General features: G+C 37.9%; 1 protein-coding gene across 1 annotated transcript in view; it reads left to right on the forward strand.

Annotated features, from left to right (window-relative positions):
• Nucleotides 1-23,177, forward strand: part of ADTRP (androgen dependent TFPI regulating protein) — a 139,443-nt gene that overhangs the window by 72,117 nt on the left and 44,149 nt on the right. Inside the window, exons 5-7 of the mRNA XM_039857541.1 lie at nt 839-1,088; nt 19,666-19,800; nt 21,922-22,023. Of these exons, the coding sequence (XP_039713475.1) occupies nt 936-1,088; nt 19,666-19,800; nt 21,922-22,023 (390 nt within the window). The 5' untranslated portion in view covers nt 839-935. The remainder of the gene's footprint in view (nt 1-838; nt 1,089-19,665; nt 19,801-21,921; nt 22,024-23,177) is intronic.

A 23,177-nucleotide genomic window follows, 5' to 3' on the forward strand; every position in this document is an offset into this window, starting at 1 on the left:
CAAGCTGGTGATGTCACAAGTTGTCACACCTTTAGCTCTCAGGTCCCTTCTTTCCAGCTTGAGGCAGGTCTCAGTTCTTCAAACTCTTCCCAGCCTAAGCACATACTTGTCCTCTCCAAGGCAATGCAAAGACCCCTACTCTCTCCTAGCAATGTCTCAACTCAGGTATGTTGGGGTCAGGACCACACACTTCTTTCTATGCTTTTGTTTTGGCCACAGATCACTTGCTATGCTTCTTCCCTCCAGGGCAGAGAACACCTGTTCAAATAAAGTGTCTGGGACAGCCCCCGGTAAACTTGGGTCCTCTAGGGTATAGATACAAAACTAAACAAACAAACAAACAAACAAAAGAAACTTTGGGGCTGCTACCTGAAGGATCAAAGGTTGTTTCAGATTTTACAGGGCCTAGGAGATCTCAGGAGCAAGATTACAATACCCATTCCCTTTCTACTTATCTTCTTCCACGTCCTAAACATGCCCACAATCTCTCCTTCTTGGTTTATCAACTTGCTCCTTATTTTCACAAGAGATATTCTTGCCATTTCCTTGTTCTACCAAATGAAAAGAAAAGAGAATACAGCTACAACGGTATTTCATCAGAGTTTATTGGTACTTCATAATAAGGTCACTTAACCATGCTCCCATCCCACTCAAACACGTGCATCTTTTGCACTGATTGCTGCCTTTATGCAACTCTTGAGATTACCTATTATTTAAACAAGACATCTAAAAACAAGCACTAATCCTGTCACCAGTTTAGCAGGAAGGGAGCCTATCTATATAGGAAGCAAAATTCAGTTTTGTTGGAACACTCAGTCTCAGAGGTCGTGTTTTACAGCTCTCCAGCCTGCTGTAGGACTTCACTTCTGACCTAAGGGAAGGACACCAGAAGAAAGCTACTTAAGACATTCGCAGTTCCCTTGTCAAAGCTAGCCATGACGAGGACTTCTACGTGCATATATCACTCCCTTGTTTTGAGCTGGTATATTTTCATCAATTATTACATCTTTCAACTAGGACGGGATCCACAGAAACGCAAAATCTTTCCAAATGCCCAGCGGTGGAAGTACTTGACATTCCTTAATCTGGTAAGTCCATATGAACATCTCTGAGAACAGTCTATGTGTCTATAATATCAGTACTTCTACATATATTACCTCTGAATTTTGTTAAATGCAAAATTCCATTATTTGTCTTTCTTCATTGTTTTTGAGTTTTGGCTTTCTCTGTTACTTGATAATTTGCTCTGAGAAGCCTAATTAAGAAGTTATCCATAGTTACATTTTGTGTTGGCTAATTGTTAAATGCGTTTTTCAAAAGAACCTTATCTGGGGGCTCTTCTCAGATGATTCCAAATGAGGGACTAAATTAATGGTTTCACCATGAGATTGACTACAAATGGAAGAGAGATTTTGAACTTTGCTTAAGGAAGTCTGTGAGAAAGGCAGAATGGCATCTGTTGCGTAGGAAGTGTAATTTCCAATGGAAGAATAATGCCATTTTACAGCACACACAGACTAACAGATTTATCTAAGACAAGCAAACATATTTTGCCATGTTCAGATTCCACTTCTATTTTTTATAGGCTCAAGATTCCATCTTAAAGGACAAATCACCCAACCAAATGGCAAATACAGATTTTCAACTATTTAGAAACCAATCATATGACTTGATCCCTTCTTGTCTTTCTGCCTGGCTGACTGCATTCTGATGAATGAAGTGTGAATGAATGGGAGGGAAATAGATTTTTAAAAAATGTTTTGGGAACATGTAAAAAAATTTTTAGCATTAAAAGCTAAAAATAGTATATCCTTTAGGGATGATGCAAATTAATGTTTGAGATTTTTAAAATGCCGAGTGCCATATAAACATATCATTTCAGAAACTGGACAAAATATTCCAATCCTTTGGAATCATACTTCTAAGCAGAGGTTATACATGAACAGAAAAAGTGACACTCTGAAATGCTAAGGGTTGGAAATTCAGAAAGTTCAAATCAGGCCTGGAGGTTCTGCTTCTTTTTCTTTGGTCATTTGATTTTGTCTGAAAGATCTGAGCCCAGAATACAGCTCTAATGTGTTCGAAAATACCAAGGTGAAGGCTTGTTTCAATCATAGAATTTTATGGAGATAAAAACAAACAAACAAAAATGAAAACAGAACAATAAGAAATTCTTTTGTAGAGCTAAAATAATACAGTAAAAATCTCAGCTTTGCGTACCTGTTGGCTTTATATTTAAAATGGTCAATGAAAAGAGAGGGGTGTCTGTAGGCAGGATTAATGGCCTAATCAAATCCAAATCCAGCACCCCACCTCATACTAAGCATGGCTAAGAACAGATTTATCACCTACTCCCACGAACCAGCTTTCTGACTTAATTCTAGCTTGGTTAGAAACCTCATATTTCCAAGAATGAAAAAGACAATTATTTTGTCAAAGACACTGTTATTTCCTAGTGTTAATCTCCTTTGTGCTTCCCTAACTAATTAGCCATCAAATCCTCTATTTTTCCTTTTGCCATGTTCATCCTTTTTCCCTAATCTTACTGCTCCTCTCATTGCAGGCTCAAATTAATTTGTATCTGGATGACCAAATCATCTCTTTATCGTCTTCTCATTATCAATCTATCTGTCTACCACTCAGATTCCGGATTAATTTTCCCAAAGCACTGTTTTTGGTTTAGTTTTGTTTTAAATATCATGAGCCTGCTTGAGAAGTATGGTCTGCTACTTAAGAACTACAGTGGCTCCCTACTACCTTATGGAACCATTTCCAAACTCCTGATTTAATAGCTCACTTGCCTACTCAGGCTTCAGATCCTCCTCTCCCCTTGAAGGTAGACCTCTTCTTAAGGAAGGCCAGTGTCTTCTCCAGTGTTGCTTCCTAGGCTTCTTGCTGTCATTGCCATGTTCACATTATCCTTGAACGAGAGGCCTACCTGCCTCTCCACTACTTTGATACTTTCGTAGATCACCTGAAATCCCACATTCTCTTTAAAATCTCTGCTGACCAACTCCAGCCCCAATTCGTTTTCCTTTCCCTGAATTTTTATATCATCTCTGTAAAAATTGTTTAGTATTGTATAGTATTGTTTTCTAATTTCCACCTACACGTGAACCTTAAAATTCCAATCAAATTATTTGTAAATGACTCCAATACAGGAATTTTGTTCCCTAGGCCCTTGCCAGACCTAACAGTCTATGCTTCTAAATTGTATTTGCTACTTTGGCTACCCCCATAATAAAAACTAGGTGACTTGGTATGTTGATTGAACTTGATCTTAGCTTTTTTTGCACTCCTGAGCAATTAGTCTCTTCTGATGTATTCTGGTCCTAGAAATGAGTAATGTGGGGCTTACCTGTGACTGTTTCCATTTTCAGTTCTGTCAGGTATCATCTTGAAAGTATGACTTTATAGAAAGTTCTTCAATTGATGAAGATGGGTTGAATGTGTTTCGGAGGATGAATTTAAGGATAGATTTCAAATATGTTATTTAAGGTAAAATGTTGGGCCTTAAAATTTCTAGCTCTTGAGGTCTACTGGGCTGATTAATGGTTATGTTTCCTAATGATTAATTAGTGTTAATGAATGGATTAGTTAATGGCTGCACTTCTAAAGTTATAGAGTGTCATAACTTGCTATAACATCTTCAAATTTATTTTACATAACCTTGTTGAGGTCAGTACCCCCGCATCTTGCTTTCTAGGAAATTTCCACCCCTCCCCTTAAAACAGCTTTACTCTCTACTTGGCTGAATATCAGCGATGCCCCCTTTTAAGAGCAAAGTCCATCTTAGTGGAAGTCAGCATTCTGAGCATGCCTCATTTCCTTCTGAAGTTGTCCCAAGGAATTCAAAACGAAGAAACTTAGGATTGGTGGCAGGGGTGAGGTGAAATGGAGTATGAGAGGTGTCACTGAGAATTGGTCATGGTGACCAATTCATGCCTAGTGCCTAAGGAGAGTAGAAGGAGAAGGGAGATCTGAGTCTCTGCCTCATGAGAGAGTAAATTGACCCCTGGGAAGAGGCAGCCAATTCTCTCTTGGGAGGGAGAGGCAGTGTGCCCATTGGTTACAAGCAGGAGCTCTTGGGTCATGAGCTCTCTGGGATGGTACTTCTACTAGCTCTGTGACCCTGGGCTAGATATTTCTTTGTATTTTCCATTTCTGTCAAATAGAAATGAAATAAATCTGTCAAATAGAAATAAAAATAGTTCATAACCACAGAGTGGCCATGAGGGATAAATAATCTCATGTGTGAGAAGCACTCAGAATGGTGTAAGCAGTGGACAAAGGAAAGAGAACATGGGAGGGTGGTGATGAACTCTAGTCATTTTATCTTTGAGTAGAGGTTGTACAGAGGAGAGGATGATTTAGTAAGACTTGGGTCTCCTCACTGAGTACCCTGATTGGTGGGTCATAGATCCAGGCAAGGGTCACCCACCCGCTTCATTGCTCAAGTATCTCCTTGTGCAGGCTGCATACTCCAGCTTCTCTGTTAGAGGAGAACCCCTGTGGAGACACTTCTTGCCCTGCTGTAGCTGCCCAGGTGGGTGCCCTCAGCACTGGGACAGTCCTGGAGATAGAGTTTGCAGGCTCAAGCAGAGAGCAGTGAGTGAGAAGTCCCCAAAGCTGGGTGTGATAACAAGGCAGTGCTGTGGACATCCTCAGGGTACTCGTGTTGGCTCAGGCTTCCAGTGCCTGAGTCTTCCACAAATGTTGTTTCTCCTCATCACAGAGACTTCATTACATAGATCCTCAGGGGTGGCAAAGCAGGACCAGGGAAGAGAGATTCTTGAGGATGTTCTGTTGGTCCAAACTCCAAGGAAGACCATGAACAGTGAGCTCACAATAGAGGACCCACTTCAGTACTTGGGACCAACATATAATTTTCATAATCAGGTTAATGCATTAATCTGTGGAACTCTTAAACTCAACAGAGTCAAAAATAGTATTAACAATTTTACAAAAATACTTAAAGCCCCCGTTTTGAGCTCCCAGATAGCTGAAAGGATTAGGGCTGATAGAAGGGAATAATCACCTCCAGAGCCCAAAATAAAATAGCTATAATTTATTGACCAATCATGACAGCATTTTGGTAGGTTCTTTATATACAGCATAGAGATTAGTAATTGAAGGCTTAGCTTCTGGAACCAGACGGTCTGGGTGTGAATGCTGGCTCTACCATTCACTTGCTGTGGGACCTTGAGTAAGTTACTTAATTTCTCTGTGCCTCGATTTCCTCATACATAGTGGATAGAGTGGTGTGGCACCCAGATCCCCCTACCTCCTCAGCACTGAGCTATTCATTGTCCAGTTCCTGGGAGAAGGGCTGGCTTCTGATGACACAGCTGAGCTCCTGTCCCAGAACTGGGATCAGCAGAAGGGAACTGCCTAGACCAAGGCTTATGACCCTCCCTGATATTGCTGTATCCAATGGCTAATTGACTTGCAGTACAAAGGCCAGGCTCCAAGACAACTCTAAAGGGCCCACTCAGCTCCAGGGGTCCTTCAGAGAACCGCTGATTCCATGCAGCTGCATTGCCTTTTAGTTTTTCCTGCTGCTAAGTCCTGCTCCCTTCTTCCTTCCCTCCCTCTCACAAATGGTCAAAGTGCACCCTCAAAGAACACTTACAGGAAGGCCTCAGAATCTCAGATTCCATTTCCCCAGGAATCTGACCTACATAATGTAAAATAGTAAACATAAAAAAAAAGCTTCCTCCTTCTCTTCCTCTTCCTCTTTCTTTGTCTTCCTAAAAAAACCACACACATTAACATGGAGCCTGCCCTGGCCTATATTATGTCTAATACAATTTCTGGCACTCAACAAGCATTCTGTGAATATTGGTTACATGTATAAATGAACAGAACATGGTTCTAATTGGCAAGAGCCACTTTCTAGGGACCCCGCCTTGCCTGTAAGAATTTATTCTATAGCCATCCTACTGCTGCACTGACGCCAGCGGTCACCAGCTATGTAATTCTAGCCAAGCATTCTTACACTGTTCTAACCTGTCTCTCAATATTCTTGGTTTGTTCTCTTTTTTTTTCCTCATCATTCTAGCTTGTGCTATTTTTATCATTTCTTTTCCTATGATATTTTTCCAATTCTTTTATCCTACTTTCTTACCTAAGCTAAAAACATTACGAATGATGATTGAAATAGTATATACATATAATACAGGTATATTTGGCAAAGTCTTCCTCTACCTACCCCAAATGCCACCACCCTCACTGCCACTAATATAAAATACTCATCGCAATTAGTCCCTATTTGCTCTTTTATTATGAAATAGTCTCACAGTGTAAGTATTGCATCATTTCCAAGGCAAGAGCTAAGAAAACCCTGGCCTGTTCAAGTCAGGCACAAAGTGCTGAGCTGGACACTGGATTACTTGAGTCATCTACTAAGAGTTGTAATGTTTTGCTCAGGAAACTTGTGGAATCTCCCTTTCTGGAATTATTTTTTAAATAGAAAAATATCTCATATCCTGAGATAGTTTTAAACGGTTCTGGCTTAAAGGCAAATAAATAAACTCGATGACTTAGACTAAGTTTCTGTGATTTCAAGATTTTTGTGAATTTTGTGAAGACACAAGAATGTAAAAACTAAATATCCTTTAGCTATGGTTTCTTAAATTGCATTCATTATAAAAATGTAAATTCAGCTCTTCCAGGTGGTATGTTTGTCAGCTGGTGACAAAAATGAAAGACATCTATCAAAGTTAGACCAGCAGCATTTCAGAAAAAGGCACAAAGAGCAAACAGAGTTAGGGAAGAACTGGTAGAAAAGATAAATCAGAGAGCAACAACTCTGAAGTAAGCCTTGATCAAGAAGATAGCATTAGCTCTGCTTTCCTAGGCAGACAAAATAGTTGAGAAATGTAAATGGCAGTAATTTTGTTGTATGATTCTTAAAAGAAGGCCATTTATTGCTATCTTATTTTAATGCTGCTGTGTTGATTTATTTGGACTATGATGATAAAATACCACAGACTGGATGGCTTAAAAAACAGAAATTTATTTCTCACGGTTCTAGAGGCTAAAAGTCCAAGATCAAAGTGCTGGCAGGGTTGGTTTATCCTGGGGCTTCATTCCTTGGCTTTTAGATGTCCATTTTCTCTCCATGACCTCACATGGTCTTCCCTCTGTATATGTCTGTGTCTTGACCTCCTCTTCTTATAAAGATACCAGTCATACTGGATTAGAGTCCACCCTACTGACTCCATTTTAACTTGATATTTCTTTGTAAAGACCCTATCTCCACATACAGTCATATTCTGAGGTACTGGAGGTTATAACTTTAATACATGAATTTTCAGGTGGGGGGACACAATTCACCTTATAACAGCTACCATTTTCTCCCTTCACTGTTCTTTGTGTGCATGTTTTATAAACATTTCATTGTTTTGTCCTTAGAGAAAGAGCAGGCCATTGTCCCATTTGGTGAACTGATCCCAACTTGTCCTTTAGGTCCCCCAGGAAGCTGCCTCTTTGAGTGAGCTCATGACACCTCCCCTTTTTGCCCTTCAACTCTGCTGTCTGGTTCTTCTATGCCCTAATTTTTGCCTATTTATTTCTCTTGGCTACACCCTAGCACCTCCCTCTTGAGCTCCTACGTGAGAACTCCATAAATATTTTTTATTGATACAGATGATGGTATGTCAATGCAGATTAAGTTAACGAGGACAAGGCTATCACAACACACACACATGTTGGCATCTTTACAATGTGGCATATGCCTATGAAATAATGTATGAGCTAAAGGTGGAGGGGGAGAAGTAACTGGCAAGTTTGTGGTGTAGAACAAATTTTTATTGATGAGGGAAAACCCACGGAAGCTTGGAGTTATGTGTTCATTTACCCAATCCAATTTCCATATTCTGTGACTGGGAAAGGCAAGAGAGAATCAGGATGAGCTTGATTCATGATAACTCTAGGAGGCTCTCACTAGGGAAAGTGGTCACATGAACTTCACATGCTAGGTGGAGGCAGCCTCTCCCCAAAGAGTGAAAACTTGGCAGACACCCAGTGCTCAGTAGATGATTAATTGCTCTGTTGATAGAATAGTGCAGGTCTCCTCACCCAGTTTCAGGCCCCATGCCTGCATTTCCTAACTAAAGCAGCTGCCTGCCCTGGCTTGAACAGCTGGAAGTGAAACCAAGATGAGGTGAGAACTGCTGGGGTAGGGGGAAAGAGAAGAAGAGGAGACTTTTAACATCTATTTGCAAAAGATTGCACTCCAAATTCTACAGCCAGAGGGGCCAAATGTTGAAAGTTGATGACAAGTATTAGGGTGGCAACATCTTCATAACATTTAAAACTGGTGCCCTCCCTAGAATGCCTCCTCTGGCTTGAAGCTTTCTCCTTCAAGGACCAAGTTTCTTGTACATTCCTTGTTTTCTACCATCTGATTATTTTTTGGTACTTTGCTGCCCACTTACCCCTTCCTTAGATGAGGGAATTTCCTCAGCATTCACTTCTAACTTCTCTCCTCTTCCCTCTTTCTTTTCCTCTCTCTAGCAACCACCAGGAGGATTCAACTCCCTGAATCTCTGCAGCTCTACCTCTCCCAAGAAGGCCAGGTCTCAATTTCCAAATAAAAGTTCCTCTAGGCAAGTGGTTCTCAACCTTAGCTGCCCTGATTAGAATTACTGTGATAATTTTTTTAAAATTCTGTTGCCTAGGCCACACCCTTAGACCCATTAAATTAGAATCTCTGGGTAAATGAAAATCACGCATCAGTATTTTTAAGTCATTTTTAATTCTCTCACCTGGAGATAATTTTCTCTCTCTCATGACTTCCCACAGTGCTTTATCTGAACTGTTTTTAGAAACCTGATACTTTTTTTTTTTTAAGTCTGGCTCAAGAACCAGATCTTGCATTTCAAATTCTGACCTTGACATTTACCAACTGTGAGACTTTAGACAGATTTGTTCATCTTTCTATGCCTCAGTTTCCTCATTCTATAAAATGGGTTGGAAGCAGGTATAATAATTGGACTTACCTCATAATGTTGTTATGATAAATTAAAAGCCTAGATCAGTAGATAGCACATAACAAGAATTCGATAAAAAGTCATATACCTTTCAGTAGTAAGTAGAATTAAGTGACAAACTTATGTCTTACCCACTGGTTCTAGAAATTAAACATATATAAGGATCACCTAAAGAGTTTTTTTTAAAAAAACATATTTCTGGGCCCCATTCCCAAAGATTCTGATTCCATAGCCTGTGGTGGGGCTAAGGTATGGCATTTCTAACAAACTTTTGGGTGATGTCAGTGCTGCTGGTTTGAGGAATTAGATTATTCCTGCCATAATCTAGTTCCGTATTCTCTCTCATCTACACCTTCAGCCCAAGGAATGGCAGGAGGCTGACTGACTAGAGCTTTCCCAGAGTTCAGACCTCAGAAGTTGTTCCCCAATAGCCAACTTGATTGAACAAGCTCTTCAGTTTCAAGAACTTGCCTGACTCATACTCTCAGAGCAGAGTCATGTCCTTTTTGCACCAATGCAGAGCTTTTAAGGAATAAGATGGATTCTGATGCAAGCATAATTCTAAACCAACCTCAACTCTGTGTTGCTGTGACCCATGAGGCCTTAGATTAGAAGCCATGGGTTTACGCAAAACATTAAGAATGGCCAAGGTTTGCTTTTAAGTGACCTTACCTCCTTTAAAAAGGCTGTGCTTCAGCCAATTACTAATGAAATTGAATCAGTAATCAAAAAAAATCCCAACAAACAAAAGTCCTGGACCAAACGTCTTTACAGGTGAATTTTACCAAACATTCAAAGAAAAAAAATAATACCTATCCTTCTCAAGTTATTCCAAAAAGACAAGAGGATGGAAGCCTCCCAACTTCATTTTATGAGGCTACCATTACCCTGATTCCAAAGACAAAGACATTACAAGAAAATTATAGGCTGATATCCCTGATGAACATAGACACAAAAATCCTCAACAAAATATCAGCAAACCAAATTCAGCAAGATGTTAACAAGATCATACACCATAATCAAATGGGATTTATTGCTGGGATGCAAGGTTGGTTCGATAGCCACAAATCAATTAAAGCGATTCACCACATAAACAAAACAAAGGACAAAAATTATGTGATCATATCAATAAATGTAGAAAAAGCATTTGACAAAATTCAGCATCCATTTCTGATTACTGATTCTCAACAGAATGGGAATAGAAGGACCATACCTCAACATAATAAAGGCCATATATGACAAACTCACAGTTATCATACTCAACAATGAAAAGATAAATGTGTTTCCCTTAAGATCAGGAATAAGACAAAGGATGTCCGCTTTCACCACTTTTATTCCACATAGTAATGAAAGTCCTAGCCATAGCAATCAGACAAGAAAAAGAAATAAAAGGCATCCAAATAGGAAAGGAAGAAGTAAAACTGTCATTATTTGCCAATGACTTCATACTACATAGAGAGAACCTTAAAGATTCAACCAAAAAGCTATTAGAACTGATAAATGAATTCAGTTAAGTAACAGCATATAAAATTAATATTCAGAAGTCAGTTGCATTTATATACACCAATAATGAATTATCAGAAAGAGAAATTAAGAAAACAATTTCATTTATAATAGCATGAAAAAAATACCTAGGAATAAATTTAACCAAAGACTTGTACTCAGAAAATTATAAGATATTGAAGAAAAAAACTGAAGAAGATACAAATAAATAAAAGCATATACTGTGTTCATGGATAGGAAGAATTAACATCATTAAAATGTTCTTATTTCCCAAAGCAACTTATAGATTCAATGCAATCCCTATCAAAATACCAACAGCATTTTTCATAGAACTCAAATAATCCTAAAATTTATATGGAATTATAAAAGATTCTGAATAGCCACAGAATCTTTAGATAGCCGTAATCTTTAGAAAGAAAAGTAAAGTTGGTGGTATCACAATACCTGATATCAAACAACACTACAGTAATCAAAACAGCATGGTAGTGGCATAAAAACAGACATAGATCAATGGAACAGAATAAAGAGCCCAGAAATAAACTCATGCTTATATGGTCAATTAATCTATGACAAAAAAGGCAAGCATATAAAATGAGGTAAAGACAGTCTATTCATTAAATGGTGTTGGAAAAACTGAACAGATACATGCAAAACAAAAAAAGAAAGAAACTGGAAACTAGATCACTTTCTTACACCATATACAAGAATAGACTCAAAATGGATTAATGACTTAGATATAACATCCAAAACTATAAAACTCCTTGAAGAAAACATAGGCAGTAAACTCTTTGACATTGCTCTTAGTAATATTTTTTCTGACATGTTGCCTCACGCAAAGAAGACAGAAAAAATAAACAAACAAGACTACATCATACTGAAAAGTTTTCGCATAGCAAAGGAAAGCATCAACAAAATGGAAAGACAACCTACTGAATGGGAGAAGGTATTTGCCAATGATATATCCAAAAGGAGTTAATACCCCAAATTTATAAAGAATTCACACAACTTAACATCAAAAAAACTAACAATCCAATTAAAAAATGGGCAGAGGCCCTGAATAGACATTTCTCCAAAGAAGACGCACAGATGGCTAATAGACATATGAAAAGATGCTCAATGTCACTTATCATTAGAGAAATGCAAATTAAAGCCACAACGAGCTATCACCTCACACCTGTCAGAATGGCCAGCATCAATAGATCAACAAACAACAAACAACAAATGAGGGTCTGGAAAAAAGGGAACTCTCGTGCACTGTTGGTGGGATTGTGAATTGGCGCAGCCACTATGAAAAACAGTTTAGAGATTCATCAAGAAATTAATTCCAGCAATTCCACTTCTGGGTATTTATCCAAAGAAAATCAAAACACTAATTTGAAAAGGTTTATGCACCCTGTGTTCACTGAAGTGCTATTTATAATAGCCAAGATATGGAAGCAACCTAAGTGTCCATCAATAGACAAGTGGATAAAGAAGAAGTGGTAGGAAGATGGTAGAGTAGGTAAATGCTGTGCCTGCCTCCTCTTACGATCACATCAAAATTACAATTAAACTACAGAATAACCATTATAGAGAATCACATGAAATCTAGCTGAACAGAAGTACTACAATTAAAGATATACAGAAGAAGCCACATTGAGACTGGTATAAGGGGCAGAGATGCAGAACAGTTTGGTCGCACCCCCATGTGTGGTGGTTAAAACTCGGGAGTGATATCTTGCCTTCGGAAGTTCTCCCTGAGGAGTGAGAGATCCCAGCCCCACATTAGGCTCCCCAACCTGGGGTTCCAGTGCTGGGGAGAGAAGTGCGAAAACCAGCAAAGATTGTGGATGAGTGAGATGGAGTGAGACAGAAGGCTACGGGAATCCCAGGGGTTTCTCTTTAAGGGCACATGCACGACTTATTGCTGACAGAAGCACTTGCTCTGGGCACCAGGGCTGGGGCAGCAGCTCTAAAAATACTAAATACATATGGGGAAAAATTGAATTGTCTGGCTTCAGGGAGAGGGCTATAGGGGCAGCTTTCAACCAAACAGAAGTGCTGGCAGAATCCATTGTTTTTTTATTGAGCCTTCCCCACTCCTGGAGTGCAGATGAAGGCAGGCACCATCTAAGTCTCCATTGACCTGGCTAACACAGTTTACCTTGCCCTGATGATTCCCCAAGACCGCACCCTACCATACTTACAGGCCCACCCAAGCCACTTCCAGTTACTTTTTCATATAAATGGCCTGTTTTGGCTCATGCTGTGGACTTTCTGAAAATCTCTCAAAGGTTTGCAAAACACACACGAAGAAGCATCTGCCCTCCTCATGCCCTGTACTTTTTGCTGAGCAGCCCCAAGCCTGGCACTAGTGGTAGCTAGCCTTGGTTCGTGGCTTGGCCTCTTGAAGTACCTCAAGCTCAGTGCAGGTAGCAGCCATCTGCTGGCCAGAAGGAACTGACATGAAATATTCAAAGTGGTGAAAAGAAAGAACCTATAACTGAGATTACTCCAGCCAGCAAAACTATCCTTTAGAATCAAAGGACAGATAAAAAGCTTCCCAGACAAGAAAAAGCTGAAGGAGTTCATCAACATTAAACCAGTATTATGAGAAATATTAGCAGGACTTCTTTAAGAAGAAGGGGGGAAAAAAGATTAAAAATATGAATAATAAATGGCAATAACAACATATCTATCAACAATTACTTTAAATATAAATGGATTAAATGCTCCAATCAAAAGATAGGGTGGCTTAACAGATAAGAAAACAAGACTTTTACATATGTTGCCTACAAGAGACTCACTTCAGATTGAAAGGCACACAGAGACTGAAAGTAAAGGAATAGAAAAAGATATTTCATGACAATGGAAACAAACAAACAAAAAGCTGGGGTAGTAATACTTATACCAGACAAAATAGACTTTAAAACAAAGACTCTAATAAGAGAGAAAGAAGATCCAGTAATCCCATTTCTGGATATTTATCTGAGGAAACCCAAAACTCTACTTCAAAGAGATATGTGAATCCATATGTTCATTGAAGCATTATTTACAATAGTCAAGATATGGAGGCAACCTGGGTATCAATCAACAGATTAATAGATAAATAATAGGTAGTACATATGTATAATAGAATAAAAAAGAATAAAATCTTTCCATCTGCACCAACATGGGTAGACCTAGAGGGTATTATGCTGAGTGGAATAAGTCAGAGAAAGACAAATGCCACATGATTTTATTTACATGTGGAATCTAAAGAACAAAATATTTACATGTTTTGTTTGGTATTTTACAACCAAGCAAAACAGAAACAAGCTCATAGATACAGAGAACATTTTGACAGTTGCCAGATGGGAGGGAGTTTGAAGATGTATGAAAAAAGAGAAGGGATTAAGAAGTACAAATTGGTAGTTAAAAAATAGTCATGGAGATATAAAGTATAGCATGAGGAATATAGGCAATATTTTAATAACTGTGGTGTCAGATGATACTAGATTCACCAGGGTGATCATTTTGTAAGTTATATAAATGTCTAACCTCTATGTCGTACACTTGAAACTAATATAATATTGTCTCTCAACTGTAATTGAAAAATAAAAAAAAATTTAAAAAAGCAGTACTTATATACAATGAAATATTACTCAGCCATAAAAAAAGATGGAATCTTACCATTTGCAACAACGTGTATGAACCTGGAAGGTACTATGCTAAGTAAAATAAGTCAAACACAGAAAGACAAATACCATATGATCCTATTTATGTGTGGACTCTAAAGAACAAAACAAATGAATGAACAAAATGGAAGCAGACTCATAGATGCAGGGAATATGCTGATGGTTGCCAAATGGGATGGCATTTGAGGGGCCAGGTGAAAAAGGTGATGAAATTAAAAAGTAAAGATTGGTAATTATGAAATAGTAATGGAGATATAAAATAAAGCACAGGGAATATAGTCAATGATATGGTAATAATTATGTATAGTACTGGGTGGGTGCTAGACTATTCAGGAGGATCACTTTGTAAATTATATAAATGTCTAACCACTGTGCTATACACCTGAAAGTAATATAAAATAATCTTTAATGTCAATTATAATTGAAATTTTTAAAGGGGAGGAAGGTGAAGGGGAATAAAAGGTTTAAATTTCCAGGTATAAAACAAATAAGTCATGGGGATATAATGTACAGCATAGGGAATATAGTCAATAATATCGTGATAGCATTGTAGTGTCAGATGATTGCTGGACTTATCATGGTGATCACTTTTCTAGGTATATGAATGTTGAATAACTATAGTGAATACCTGAAACTAATATAATATTATATGTTAGCTACATTTTAATAAAAATCTTTTTAAAAAGCCCTGCTTCTCTTTTATTTTATTTATTTTTATTTATTTATTTTTTAAAATTAAGTTTATTGGGATAACATTGGTTAATACAATTATATAATTTTCAGGTGTACATTATAATTTGACATCTATATATTCTATTGTGTGATTACCACTCAAAGTCCAGTTTCCTTCAGCTACCATATATTTGATCCCCTTTATCCACTTCGCCCTCCTCCTACCCCCTATATTTGACCCCCTCTACCCTATTTACCTCTTCCCTTCTCCCCCACCCTCTACCCTCTGGTAACCACTAGTTCATTGTCCATGTCCCTGAGTCTCTGTTTGTCCTGTTCATTTGTTGCTTTTAGGTTTATATCCCACATATAAGTGATATCATGTAATTTTCTACTTTTTTAGTCTGGCTTATTTCATTTAGCATGATTATCTCGAGGTCGATCCACGTTGTTGCAAACGACAGTATTTCATCTCTTCTTATGGTTGAGTAATATTCCATTTTATATATGTACCACAGCTTCTTTAGCCAAGCATCTATCATAGGACACTTCGGTTGCTTCCATGTCCTGACCATTGCGAATAATGCTGCTATGAACATCGGTGTGCAAATATCTTTTTGGATATGGGTTTTCAAGTCTTTGGGGTAAATATCCAGTAGTGGGATTGCTGGATCATACGGTAGTTTCAATTCTTAGTTTTTCGAGGAACCTCCATACTGTTTTCCATAGTGGCCATACCAATTTGCAGTCCCACCAGCAGTGTATGAAGGTTCCTTTTTCTCTGCATCCTCTCCAACATTTGTTATTACTTGTCCTGTTGATTACAGCTATTCTAACAAGTGTGAGATGATATCTCATTGTGGTTTTGATTTGCATTTCTCTAATAGCGATGTTGAGCATCTTTTCATATATTTGTTGGCCATTTGTTATGTCCTCTAGGGAGAAGTGTCCATTCAGGTTCTCTGCCCATTTTTTGATTGGCTTGCTGTTTTTTTTTTGTTGCTGTTGTTGAGTCGTATAACTTCTTTGTGTATTTTGGTTATTAGCCCCTTATCAGAGGCATTGATGCAAATATATTTTCCTATTGAGATGGTTGTCTCTTTACCTTGTTGATGATTTCTTTGGCTGAGCAGAAGCTTTTTAGTTTGATGCAGTCCCATTCATTTATTTTTGCTTTTACTTCCCTTGCCTTTGAGGTAAATTCATAAAATCCTCTTTAAGTCCAACGTCCTTGAGTTTCGTTCCTATGTTTTCTTCTACACATTTTATTGTTTCAGGTCTTATATTCAGGTCTTTAATCCATTTTGAGCTAATTTTGGTGTGTGGTGATAGACAACAGTCTAGTTTCATTCTTTTGCAGGTGGCCTTCCAATCTTCCCAGCACCATTCATTGAAGAGAACATAGAATATCTTTCCATTTCTTCGATTTCTTTTAATATGGTCTTGTAGTTTTCATTATATAGGTCATTAAATTTATTCCTAGGTATTTTATTCTTTTTGTTGCAATTGCAAAAGAAATTATTTTTTCTACTTTTTTTCTGACACTTCATTATTAGAGTATAGGAACGCTATGGATTTTTGAACTTTGATTTTGTATCCAGAGACTTTACTGTATTTGCTTATTGTTTCTAGTAGTGTTCTTGTGGAGTCTTTAGGGTTTTCTATATAGAGAATCATGTCATCGGCAAATAGTGACAGTTTGAGTTCTTTGTTTCCTATTTGGATGACTTTTATATCTTTCTCTTGCCTGATTGCACTAGCTAGGACCTCCAATGTTATCTTGAATAGCAGTGGCGATAGTGGACAGCCTTGCCTTGTTCCTGATCTTAAAGGGAAGGTTTTTAGTTTTTCATCATTAAGTATAATGTTGGCTAAGAGTTTGTTATACATGGCCTTTGTTATGTTAGGGTACTTTCCTTCTATACTAATTTTGTTAAGTGTTTTGATCATAAATGGATGCTGCATCTTGTCTAAATCTTTTTCTGCATCTACTGATATGATCATATGATTCTTATTTTTTAATTTGTTTATGTGGTGTATCGCATTAATTGATTTTGCATGTTGAACTATCCCTGTGCCCCTGGGATGAATCCCACTTGATTGTGGTGTATAATCTTATTAATATGTTGCTGTATTCGGTTTGTTAGTATCTTATTTAGGATTTTTGCTTCTGTGTTCATGAGGTATATTGGTCTAGAGTTTTCTTTTTTGTGTGTTATCTTTATCAGGTTTTGGTATCAGGGTGATATTGGCCTCATAAAATGAATTGAGAAGTATTGCCGCCTCTTGCGTTTTTTTGGAAGAGTTTGAAGAGAATAGATACTAAATCTTCTTTGAATGCTTGGTAGAATTCATTAGTGAAGCCCTCTGGTCCTGGACTTTTACTCTTTGGTAGGTTTTTGATGCTTGTTTCAATTTCCACACTGCTGAATCAGATCTTCTTGATTCAGTCTAGGAAGATTATATTTTTCTAAGTACTGGTCCATTTCTTCTAGGTTATTAAATTTTGTGTTATATACTTTTTCATAGTATTTTTGCATAATCCTTTGTATTTCTGTGATGTCAGTCGTAATTTCCTCTCTTTCATCCCTGATTTTGTTTATTTGTGTCCTTTCTCTTTTTTCTTTAGTGAGTCTAGCCAGAGGTTTGTCAATTTTATGAATTTTCTCAAAGAACCAGATCTTTGTTGTATTTATTTTTTCTATATATTTTTTTCGTTTTCAATTTCCTTTATTTCTGCTCTAATTTTGATTATTTTTTTTCTGCTGCTGACTTTAGGCCTCATTTGTTCTTCCTTTTCTAGTTTTTTAAGATGAAGCATTAGGTTGTTTATTTGGGCTCATTCATGTTTTTGGAGATAGACCTGTAATGATATGAACTTTCCTCTTATGACCGCTTTTGCCGTGTCCCAAAAGTTTTGATATGTTGCACTATCATTATCATTCTTGTCTATGAATCTCTTGATCTTTCTTGTTTTTCCTCTCTGACCTAGTTATTCTTCAATAGCATGTTGTTTAATCTCCATGTATTTGTGGTCCTTCCTGTTTTCTTTTTGCAGTAGATCTCTAGTTTCAAAGCATTATGATCAGAGAATATGGTTGGTATGATTTCAACCCCCTTATATTTGTTGAGGCTATTTCTGTGTCCCAGAATGTGGTCGATCTTTGAGAATGTTCCATGTGCACTAGAGAAGAATGTATAATCAGCGGTTTTGGGGTAGAAGGCTCTGTATATGTCAATTATGTCCAGTTAGTCTAATGTGTCGTTTAAGGATGTAATTTCCTTATTGATTTTCTGTTTAGATGATCTGTCCATATCCGACAGTGGGGTATTTAGGTCCCCTACTATGACAGTGTTTTGGTCTGTTTCTCCCTTTAGTTCTGTTAGTAATTGCTTTACATATTTCGGGGCTCTCTGATTGGGACCGTAGATTTTAACAAGTGTTATGTCTTCTTGGGGCATGATCTCCTTTATCATTATGAAGTGTCTCTCAGTATCTTTCTTTACATTTTTTATTTTGAATTCTATTTTGTCTGATATTAGTACTGCTATTCCCGCTTTTCTCTGAATGCCACTTGCTTGAAATATCATTTTCCACCCTTTCACTTTAGTCTATATTTGTCTTTGGAGCCGAGATGTGTCTCCTGGAGGCAGCATATGGTTGGGTTTTGTTTTTTGATCCATTGTGCAACTCTGTGCCTTTTTATTGGTGAGTTCAGTCCATTTACATTTAGGGTAATTATTGAAATATGAGGTCTTCTTATAGCCATTTTATTTTTGCTTTCTGGTAGCTCGGTATTTCCATTGCTTCCTTGTCCTTGCATTTCTTTTTTCTTTATTTTGATTGGCTTTTGTGGGTTTTGCCTCTGATTCTTCTTGTTTAATGTTATATACTTCAGTTCTGACTCTATGGTGTGTGGTTACCATTACAAATATGAAAAAGATATATATATACAGTCATTCATTTTCTTCTGTGTGTGCCTTATCTCCTTTCCCCATTGCTAATTTGGATCTTTGAATCCTCCCCTTTTCAATCATTATTATCTCAGTTTGTTTCTATGTATGCTGAACGTTCATTACTATCTTGCTGTAGCAATTCTCTTCTTATTATTTAAGCTTATAATGCCCTGTTCTCAGTAAGGATTGCCCTGCTTCTCTTTTAAGTGACCTCAAGAACCTCACAGTATTTAGTGCTGCACCGGAGCCCATGGCTTGCTGCATCTCTGTGGACTTAAATCACTTCCTCAGTCAGATTTTCTCTATAAGTCCTTCAGGCAACCCCTATTTAAGGAAGAACACTGGCTTCTCCCTCAGATAAACAAGACGACATTCTATGCATCTCCCCCAGGAGAGCGTAGAGCTCCTTCACAATGATCTGGACCCTGATTCTTCCTTCTTTAATTACATTGCACCAGGCATTTGTTTTAATTTTTCTTCCTAGGAAGAGGCAAGAACATGTCCACCACTGTGTCTGGCTCTCTGCCCTTGTGCTGTTTATTTGTTTTTTTTCCCACCTCTGTGTAGCCAAGGTATCTAGCTCATTATATTCTCCTTTTAAGCTGACGCTTTATTTTGTTTCCATTTTAGCTCGAGTCCATTACACTAAATACTGTACACATTATTATCCCCTAAATGACTTTACTCAATCAGTTTTAGTGAGCAAGGTCAGGGCCCAGTGAGCTGGAAGACCAGCCCTCGAATTGGCTTTCAACCAAAACAGCCAACAGCCCCCTCCTTCTCAAATCAACACTGCTCCCAGAGAGATGGAGCTTTAGATCAGTGAGGAATGTATTAATTAAATCAAATGAAAATGCCCTCATTTGTTGTAATGAATTTAGCTCTTGCAGACCATTTTCTATGGGGTCGCCTGCCTAGAAGATGTGCTGAAAAGAATTAAAGGGAAAAAAGACATTAAGTTCATAACTGCCTTCAGAGACCTGCTTTTCACCACATTGGCTTTTCCTGTATCCACAGTAAGTTACAAAGATGTTTATGCAATATAATACACATGTACATACAAACAAACATGTCTCCTGGGTGACAAGGCTGTTTGGGAGTCCATTATTGCAAACCAGAGCAGCTGCATTTGCATAAATGTCCTATCTGAGGACTATACCACATTGCCCAGTGTCTTCAGGAAATAGGACATATTATTGATAGATTTATCATTCGCTTTTGTGTCTTTGCAAATGTTTGATACAAAATCTTTATTGCTATGTAATAGGGAAGTTTGAAGGACCTTTCTTAATCAAAATATAACCAAGAAAACCTTGGTTCCATCAGGAGGATGGGAATGGAAGTTGCTAGGGAGGGAGATGACTAACTTTCCTTTTTATACATCTTGCTTAACTTGCTATAATAAGCATGTTACTTCTGCAAGTGGAACTTTCCTCCCCACCACCCCAAAAAGGTATAAGAACCTTCAAAGTTGGCACATGGAAAAGACAATTGAGGAGAGAAAGACGATCTGTCTGAAATTCCTGGTGTGGGGCACCCAGTAGGTACCACATTCATTTTGTTGAATAGACATTGGGAAGAAGCAAGACATATGCAAAGGAGAGCTTGTTTGCTGACACTGTCCACATTTCTATGACATTGCTTATGATTTCATTCATTACTTAGATGGAAATAAACAGATCAAGTGTGCCGACTGCCCAGCAGTGCCTATAATTAGAAATGACTACCTCTTTCCACCTGTTATTGTCTTGCTTCCTATATTATTGAGACTTCAAACTTAAATGCACAATGAAACTCTCCAAACTCTAATGAGTTCTCAGATAATACAGCAAGAATTGGCATACCAGTTTCACTTTGCTGGACACTTCCTCCTCCACCCTCATACATCTAAAGGCCAAGTTTTTTATAACAACAAAATATATTCATTTTTTTTAAGGCTTAGAATTTGAGCCTTTGGAATTTAAGAAGATTAAAAGATTAATATATACGGTTTTCATCTCTATACTGACTTTGATATAGAGCAGTGGTCTCCAATCTTTTAGGCACCAGGGACCGGTTCTATGGAAGACAATTTTTCCACAGACCAAGGTGGGAGTTCTGATTGTAATGATTCAAGCTCATTATATTTATTGTGCACTTTATTTTTATTATTATTACATAGTAATATATAATGAAATAATTATACAACTCACCATAAGGTAGAATCAAATGCCAGCAGATGCAGCTGTACAATTCAAGTACATCAACTCACTTGCCACTATAAAACCTGCCACCAGATGCAGCTTAATTGACTTTTGCCACTCACTGATAGGGTTTTGATATGAATCTGCAAGCAACTGATTTATTATGATCTCTGTGTAGTCAAACCTCTCTTTTAACGTTAACCTGTTTATGCAATACAATACACATGTAGATACAAATGAGCTGCTTCCCAGCGCTAGCATCACTGCCTCAGCTCCACCTCAGATCATCTGGCATTAGATTCTCACAAGGAATGTGCAACCTAGATCCCTCACATGCACAAGTCACAATAGGTTTTGTGCTCCTATGAGAATCTAATGCCAGATGATCTGAGGCCACAGGCCAGACCATTACAGGTCCACAGCTTGGGGTTTGGGGACCCCTAGACAGACACTAAAAAGATAGCCGAGCGGTCCAAGAGGATGAGGAACAACCCAAAGCTCTGAGCAATGAAGAAGTCCAACTCTCAGTTAACTAACTTGTGAATGATCCTGGGAGTTTGTCACTTCTTTCCCAGCTTTCTTGCTTTCCCTTGCCATATCTATGTAGAGGGTGGGCAAGGAAAGTGTAAGATTCAAGGTACTCCATGTGGCTGCTCTCAGCACTCTTGCTGAAAGTTTAGAGAAGAGAGAAGTCATTAGTTGAAATTAAATGACTTAATGGTCTGCAAATCCTGTTTATCTATACCCTTTCTGCCTGCCATGATGACAAATAATTGATCCCTAACTCTCCAGAGAGTAGATATTGCAATTCTACAGTAATTTTTTTCTTTATTTTACATTGTTATAATATCTTTAAAACTGGTATCTATTTTTATTTTGCTATGTTTCCTCGGTTATCTTAGAAAGCTCTGATTGAAAACAAATCTAATGCTATTTTTGTGTTTTGTTTTCCAGGTGGTATTTCTGTTATTCTGGATCTTCTTTCTCTATGATCGAGAAGTTGTTTACCCAAAGTACCTAGATGATATCTTTCCAGTATGGTTAAATCATGCAATGGTGAGTGAGGGGAAAAAAATTAGGGAATATAGAAAGGCAATAGCCTAGAACTCCACAGTGCCCTATTTATGTTTCTAAACTTCTCAACCTCCAACATCCTGTTCACTCCTCCATCTCCATCCTGTCACTATTTATTTAAAGAGTTCATTGAGGATACGAAATGAATGAAAAATGGTACTGTAATTGCAGTCACTGATAGCAGAGGGGATGTCCAAGCAAGACACTGCCAAGTTGCTTATGAAGTCATTGAAAATACATGCAACCGTAAGGGCAGGCAACTTCTTGGTGGCTGCAGCCCTGAAAGAGAAGTGACTTCAGCAAATAACATGTAATGAACATTCTGGTCTAGGAATGAAATCAAGTAAACTTAAAATAAAAGTCCACCCCAGCATCAAAGAATATATCAGATCTCAGCAGCAGCTTCTCTGCTAACACTTTACAGGGACTATTCATTGCAAATAGAATTATTACTTACATATTTCTATTAATACATTCTCATTTGTTTTTTTATTCATGAATAGTAAACAGAACCTATTATGAGATATTTGGGCCTCTAGTATCTGAATACTAGTAACGGTAACCTGGACAAGCAGAGCTGAAACAAGGCTGTCCAGGTCTTAGATGAAGGAGGGGCTTGAGTCACTGGCACTGTGTACATGAAGTAATCATTCAACATCCTTGCTTCACTGCTTGATACTGACAAATATGTTTCCACATTAGTCAGGAGTTCAGAAGAAGTTTTCAGTCTGTGAAGCAAACATCATTTAAAAACCAGGGGGAATCACGAGGGAGTAGCATTATCAAGGCTCCTCAAGATTACAGACCTTCTTCTACCTACAACCCTTCCATTGTTCTTAAAACTCCCATGATCACCAATATGGAAAAGCAGCTCAGTCCACTGACTCTGCTGCTCCACATGCCTGGTCCTTAGTAAAAAGGTACTTTCATTTCATATATGTGCTTGGTGACATCCAGTTTCTAATCTGATTTAGAGTTCAGGACCAAAAACTCTATATTAAATAAGTCTCATCTCTCAGGGACCCCCTCCTACCATCTTCTTTTTGTCTGACCACCTCCTTCTGGGAAGTTCTGACCACTTTTCCAATTCCCATTCACAGTCTGAGACACCTATGTAGGGAACATTCCTGCTTTTT

The sequence above is a fragment of the Pteropus medius genome, unplaced genomic scaffold (assembly GCF_902729225.1).
Source record: "Pteropus medius unplaced genomic scaffold, Ma_sr-lr_union100, whole genome shotgun sequence".
NCBI lineage: Eukaryota > Metazoa > Chordata > Mammalia > Chiroptera > Pteropodidae > Pteropus > Pteropus medius.